The sequence below is a fragment of the Panthera onca genome, chromosome B3 (genome assembly GCF_046562875.1).
Source record: "Panthera onca isolate mPanOnc1 chromosome B3, mPanOnc1 haplotype 2, whole genome shotgun sequence".
In the NCBI taxonomy this organism is placed as follows: Eukaryota; Metazoa; Chordata; class Mammalia; order Carnivora; family Felidae; genus Panthera; species Panthera onca.
The window spans coordinates 65284980-65292646 of NC_138344.1; the positions used below are offsets into that span (position 1 = coordinate 65284980).

At 35.6% G+C, this 7667-nt stretch overlaps 1 protein-coding gene across 4 annotated transcripts in view; it reads left to right on the plus strand.

The window, feature by feature from the left end:
* Positions 1-5371, plus strand: part of LOC132669294 (uncharacterized) — a 609352-nt gene extending 603981 nt beyond the window's left edge. For all 4 annotated transcript variants that reach the window (XR_013556249.1, XM_081795889.1, XM_078448475.1 and 1 more), the window contains one exon: positions 5078-5371. Coding sequence is in view for 3 of the 4 variants with exons in the window: in XM_081795889.1 (XP_081652015.1) it covers positions 5078-5165 (88 nt within the window). In the remaining variant the exon portion in view is untranslated. The remainder of the gene's footprint in view (positions 1-5077) is intronic.
* Positions 5372-7667: the final 2296 nt, after the last annotated feature.

The window sequence follows — 7667 nt, forward strand, 5'->3', positions numbered from 1 at the left end:
TATATTCTGGCAAAAATTATATCACATTAATGAGGTGGCTTAAAGGGCTCATGCATTTTGTAGGAGGCATTTCAATGTATTAGTATAATTAGCAGTGATGAGAAAACTGTTTGGAACTGAATTACCTCTCACGAGTTCATTTGAGCTATATGAAATTACACCATGCAAGAAGGAAAATTATGGAGCCATCCAGAGAGAGTTCATGCCTGATTTGATCATAGCCACTAATTGGATGATCATTTTCGTAAAGCTTTTCAAATGGTTGACAGTTTCTGCCTCTCATTTTTTTTTTTAATGGACGAGCTCTTTATTTCTTGTACTAAGCAACCAAACATAGGTTTGTTAGAGATTTGGGTGTTTCTACAGGGACCTTACAGGTGTAATTGTCACAATCTGAGCAACCTTTGTCCCTTAATTAGCTGCTTTTGGGGAACCCCTAATGAGAGTTGCTGTTCTTATTAACAATCTTAGAGAATACCTGATGAGTGAAGCTCTCCAAGCCTGATGTATGTCAGCAGCCACCATATGACAGCAATTTAATGAAGTTAAAATCTGACCCGGTTGGGATGGATCGAGGAGCATTTGGGTTGTACTGCTTTTGATTCTTCTGAGTGTGTGTGTGTGTGTGTGTGTGTGTGTGTGTGTGTGTTTAATGTGAAGTGGGTGCTCTGATAAAGGACAACAGAAAAGTAAAGGGTAGGGGGCAGAGAAAGGAAGCTTTATTTATGGATTTACTTTATGAACTCTATTCACAAGACAGCCAATAGCCAATATCAGAGGATAATTAAAATCATGCAATTAGCTTTCTATGTATAAAGTGCTTCGTATGAATAGCATAAAGCAGCAAAGTCTTAGTATTTGAAGGATAACTAAATATCATACTTATTTTCTGCTTACCTTTTTATCTTCTCCCTACATCCTGCTTGAAACAACGTTTTCATTTTAGCCATACAAGATTTTCAAATGAGATTCAATCTCGTGGTGTTAAAATTTTTTTCATTGTACTTTTTTCAAATAACATGCATGACCTAGTAAATCGGAAAATAAAGTCATTATGGAATTGTGCCACTTGTTTTGTTGCTGAAAAGAAAAGAAACATTAGGTTAATGACTTTTCAATATGATTGTCAGGTTCTAATATTATGAGAGTCAGCTGAGATACAAAATAGCACTGATTTTTTTGTGTGTGTACTTATGTGTGTGTGCATGTGTATGCATATACCTGCATGCTCATGTTCAAATTCTAAAGTGTTTTTTCTCCTGGCCAAATATTCCAACTTCTACCCTCTTTATTTGGAAATATCACCTATTTACAGCTAATAGATATCACAGGACACTTGCTCATAAACACTACTTTTGCCAATATTTGCATATGTATATTTCATGCACAAATCAGAAGGTGAAATCAAAGTTTTAGTGAGTCTTCTGGCTCCTCCTTGGAATTTCTGTGCCTCTGACTTTCCTAGGTCTACAGAGAAGTTGTTAAATTTGGCCACTCAGATAGTTGAAACCAAACATCTTTTTAGTAGGAGCAGGATATTTTACAAGTGTGCTTGCCACACCGAGGGAGCAGAATTCTGAGGCATCTGAAATTGAAATGTCAAGAAATCAGAACTTAGAGATACTGTTATTCTTAGGTAAGTTAGTTAAATTATTTCAGAAAGGAAACATGTTCCTTAGTAATAAATAAATCCATCTTAACCTTTTTTTTTCAGTGCTAGAAGGGCTCATAGGGATTGATGAACAAATTGTTGGATTTACATACAAGACATATTTTCAATCTACAACCTGTTCCCCACTGACATGTATTTGTTCAGGATACCAAAATATAAAATAACCAACAAATTTCTGAGTGAAAAATCTAAAGGACATTAAAAAAATTATCTTTCTAATGGCTTTCCTTGAACTGTTGTTGTTGTTGGCTTTCTGGAAATTCTCTTTTCCTCAGCTTCTTACTATACCAACTCCCCATGGAAAGCTAAACTACCCTTTTGCGTATTTTCATTATCAGCTTACTGCTTTTTTTGAACTGGAATTTGGACCCCTGAGTTTCCTATGTTAGTTCCCCTCTTCCTTACATTTCTTCTTTCACAAGAAAATTGATGTCAATTTTCTGAGTTCTTGCCCTCATATTTGATTGATACTTCAGCTAACTATGGAATTCTAGGTATGAAATCATTTTCCTTCAGAACTCTGAATGCAGTGCGGAATTATCTTCTGCAATTCAGTGTTGCTGATGAGAAGTCTGGTGCTAGTTTGATTGTTACTCCTTTAGAAGTTACTACTTTTTTCCCCCAAGAGTATAAGGATACTATGTTTTCTTAGGCTCATGTATTTGAGAATTTGTTGTTGTTGTTGTTGTTGTTGTTGTTGTTGTTGTTGTTGTTTTCTATATACTAGCACACATAAATGGAAAATCTGGCTGGACAAAATCCTTAGGATATAACATTTCCCACTCAAATCTGCAGCTTTACTTTGCAAGGTAGAAATCTGATACTAGTCACACTTGTATATTTTGGTAGGAAATTTATTTATTCTGCCTGCAAAATACTTGCATGGGTTTTTTTCTAATCTCTGTGTTCAAATATTTTTCAATACATATATTTCTATTTAAATATATAATTCCATTGATTATTTCTGAGACATTAGTTGTTTATATATGCCTATGTAAACAATATATTCAAATATTCTAAGCACAGGAAAGTGTTTTCAATCATACTCTTTGATTATTGTTATTCGAATCCTTATGCTTCCTCTTCAGGAACACCTGAGTGCTGACTTCCCCTCTGACCATCTCTCATGTGCATTCTTTTCTTCCTTACTATTTTCATCCCTTTGTTCTTTTCTTCTATATTTTAGGAAAGAATGTCAGCATTTTCTTTCTTTTTTCCCCCACATTGCTGTATGAGCTTCCACAGCAATAATTCTAATCGGCTCTTTATTAACTCTGGAACAGACTTGAATTTTTCTATTGTATGTTTTAATCTCCTTAGGCTTTCCCTTTTCTCACTTCTTATTTTATCCTGTTGCTGTGTGTATCAGATTCTTCTCTCCATAGGATGTTCTGTTTCTGTTTTGTAGGGGCCAAATAATCTTTAATCATATTGAGAATGGAAGAAAAGTTTAAATATTTTCCTTGGTTTCCTAAAAACTAATATTTTAGTACTCAGTGGTATCTCCTCTTCACTTTTGTTTTCACAGTCCCTAAAGTGAATTTTTTCCTCAAATTAGTTTCCCACTACCTAATATAAAAATGTACGTGTATCTGCAGCCATTCTTTCTACATCACAGGTATTAATTTTATGAAATCTCCATTCCATTCCATTATATAAGGTACAACTCTAAACTTGTGCTCTGGAGCGAATGTCTCTCGTGTGTTGATGTTTCTCTTCTGCCATCTTCACAGACCTTTTTTTTTCATGTTTGGTTTATTTTTGAGATAGAGTAGGAGCAGGAGACAGGTAGTGACAGAGGGAGACAGAGGATCTGAAGCGAGTTCTGCACTGACAACAAAGAGCCCGATGAAGGACTAGCACTCACAAGTCATGAGATCATGACCTGAGCTAGGCACCCCATTCACAGACGTTTTTAGAAGCATTGTCTATCTTCCTAGTCTGTATTTCCTCAGCTACCTCAGCTTCCTGTCTCAGGAAGACTGCTGCCTCATATTTCCACCAAAATCACACTCATCCAAGAGAGTAACAGTGTCCGTGCTTCTAGTTCAGTGGCTCTTTTTCACTCCACATTTCATGTGACATCTCAGCAGAATTTGAAATATGATTGACTATTCCCTTTTTCTTGAAACACTTTTAACATATACCAGAGAATTATCTGCCTATCTTCTTCATCTTTTTATCTATTTAGGCCTTTGCTATTTTTATTATGGATTTCTATAAGTTTTACATATTATGGGTATTAGCATTTTGTCTGTGACAGAAAGCATTTTAGGGAAGAGGTATAGCAGGTCACATAAGTCAATATAATATGGGTACTTATTTAACAAACTGAGACGGAAGATACTGAAGGAAATTTTTTAAGAAAATAACTTTTTTCCACTTCAAAAGTATATAGTTCTCTGAACTTCATGGTCCTATAAAGTAAATCAAATGAATTATATGCACAGGCATTAATTTTTAGTGGCTCCTCTTGGGAAGATAAACCACTGTTTGGCAATTTATCATTTTATCGTACTAATTATACTAGAAAATTTCCTTAACCATTTGCCTTTTTAAAAAAAAATAGGTGGAGAAAATATTTGGCAAATGTAACCAGTTCATGAGAAATATGAATAAGTCTCCATATTGTTCTAATAAATATAGTTATTCAATTGTATCATCAGAAGGCAATACTGGAATAAAATCAAGGTTTTTAGGAAGATGAATTAGGGAGATTAATGTTGGGTAGGCAATCAGCAGTCTCTGCTATAAGAGCTATGCATGAACCTACTTATTCATTAGTACCGGTTTCACATAAGGTTGTCAAGTAGAGAAAGTTGGCATTCAGGCCCTCACACTCCCTGCCTACTCTGCTAAACTAACAACTTTCTGTGGCTCACTACTCTAGATGAGTTTTTATTTTTACTCAGTATGCACCAAAGCATGCATATTTTCTTCCTGCATTGTCTGAAATAAGCATAAGCAACCTTAGAGACCACAGGAGTAGAGAATAATTGTATTGATTTTTTTTTCCTTTCATAGTTCTCTTAGCTAAAACAAATACTTACAAAGTCATACATAAAAATTAGCAACATAATTATAACCCATGTAAAATGAACTATTTGTAAAGCATCATCATACACATCATATTCTCTTTCATGTTAATCTTGTGAAATAATAAATATTATTATAATCTCCATTTTAGAGATAAGACATTCAGAGATAGTGACATGCCAAAGGTGATGCACCTCATAAAAGGCAGGTACAAACAAGACTTGAAGCAAGATCCTCTGACTCCAAAGGCTGTGATCATTCCATTATAATATGCAGTCTCAACTGGCAGGAACTTAAAAAGGTAAAAATGTTATGAGAGAAATTAATGGTTGCCTATTCTATATCTGTTCTCCTCTTTTTTGTTAATAGATCCCTCATTATTTTCAGAGGAGTGAGGCACACAGCTCGAAGACTGCACTTCCCTTTGTCCCTTGCCAGTGAGAAGCAAGCGAAGTAATATAGAGAAATGCCAGGAAGGCTAACTCAGGTGGAAGATGTACTTCTTCAGGCCCCTTATTCCTTTTTCTTGCTGCCTGAAATTCTCCAGGCACCAGCCATCTTGATCCCTAAGGTAGACTTCATTATACAAACCACGTGCTAAATGGCAGATAAAAATATAGAGTCATCATAGCACCTTTGGTCTACCAACCTCAATTAACTTTCTTTTACTTACACACAACAAATTACAAATAGCATAAAATGGAGTTCTCTTGGTAATTTCTACTTCCTCTTTATCAAGACCTGGAAAAAGAAGAATAAGTCCTTTGGTTTCAGCCTTGATTATTTGGAGGTTTGTGTTACTTGTAACTGAAAAAAAAAATGAATTCATACAGATATATAGTACCTCATTAAATCAGAAAAAAAAAATTCATGGATTATAGATGAGCAACATCTAGAATAATCTTCTGCAAAATGTTACCTAGGGCTAAATGTATTTTAGAAGCAGAAAACAGCTTTTTTGAGTAACAAATTAATAGAATTATGGAATTTAAAGTTTATTAGGAAAAGAATTGGATGCTTTGTGGTAATTATCCAGCATAGGGAGAGTTTATGTATAGCAGTTGTGCTGCCGGCAGAAAGCTGGTAGGTAGATTGACAGAAGAGTTATTTCAGAGCCAGGCTGCTGTGAATGTAGAAATAGCCTCAATCAGTTCATGCTCCTGAGACAAATGATGATTCCTTATTATGCTTGAACTATGATGAAATCAGTGAAGGCATCGTGGTAAGAAGAAAAACCATGGGGATGCTATTAAGAGTTTAGCAATTCTAGTTTGTGTGGGAATATGGATTCCACTTACCAAAAATAATAGCATATAGGGAAAGAAGACAGAAGTTACTGTCATTGTTTTGAATTGCTCCCAAGCTATTCCATTGTGTCATGAATTTCAAGTCAAATTTCATGTTTTTAGTCTTCATTTTATTAGTGTGATGTATGTGTAGTGCCACAATATTACTATAATGAAATAATATGATATTATGAGTTGTCTTCCCCAGATCTAAAGTAATGCTTGTAAAACATGTAGTGGAAATGCACATCAAAATGAGAGGTAGAGAAAGAGCATGAGGGAGAGAGATGGAGAGGGAGAGAGATTGCTTCTCTCCCGTTACATTCCTGGGTCATAGTGCAGTCTTGTATCAGTGCTCCTTTGCTCATAGGCCATCATTATTGTGTCCAGTTTTAATTTGTGGTATACCCCACCATAAATTAGGCTTGTTAATGCAGCGGTATACCAGTATTACTGCTTATCCACTGGACACCTGAATCTTAGTTGTAGGGTCAGGTAATAAAGTACACACGATCTGGATATTTATCTATCAAAATACCCAGAAGGGTTCTTCAACTGATGATTTCATGGAGAAAACCAAAGAATGATTTGAAAATGGCTGAATCTGAATCTACACTCTGGAATAAGAGCTACAAACTTATTTCTAGGCAATTAACTTTCTTTTACTTACACACAACAAACTACAAATAGCATAAAATGGAGTTCTCTTAGGAATTTCTACTTCCTCTTTATCAAAGACCTGGAAAAAGCATTTTGCCGTAGGAATGTCTCTGTGCTGGTTCAATTGGATTCTTTTTCAAGATTCAACTGACAGCCAATTTGGGTGTCACTTCCTTACATCCATGGGAGACAATGAATGAAATTTAAGGTCTTCAAATATGGGTACGAATTAGGTGATGGATTGAAGAAAAGGAAAAGGCATTCCAAGCACTATGAATATCTTTTTTTTTAAATTTCTTTAATGTTTATTTATTTTTGAGAGAGAGAGAGAAAGACAGAGTGTGAGTGGGGGAGGGCAGAGAGAGAGGGAGACACAGAATCTGAAGCAGGCTCCAGGCTCTGAGCTGTCATCACAGAGCCCGACAAGGGGCTCGAACTCACAAACTGCGATATCATGACCTGAGCTGAAGTGAGACACTTAACCGACTGAGCCACCCAGGTGCCCCAGCACTATCAGTATCTTAAACAAATTCACATAGCTAAAAATGAGAGTTGCATGATTATTGCATGAGGAGCTAACTGCCCAGACTGGAATACATGCTCATATTACGTGCTTATGGTAGAAAAGTTTAGACAGGTGGGACAAGAATCTTAGACAGATATTGTAGGTAGGTTTGTATTCCAAGAAGCAGAAGCCTTTCTAGGTGTTAGAGAAAAGGGCCTCATGACAAAAAAAAAATGGTATTTTTCAAATGCCATCTCACTTGTGCAGAGGTTGGAATGAAATGAAAAAGACTGTTTAAAGGGAAGTTTCAGCCAAGAGGATTTAGTTATAATTCAAATATAATTAAGAACTCAAACTCTGTGAGCAAAATTGGAAAGCCACAAATGTACAATGGAAGAATTAAATCCACCTAGTCCCTTCACCAAATGAGAAAAGGGTATGGAATGGCAGAGTCAAAGAAACTTAAAGTGCCCCTTAATAAGGTTATTGGATTTATTTATTATTTTTA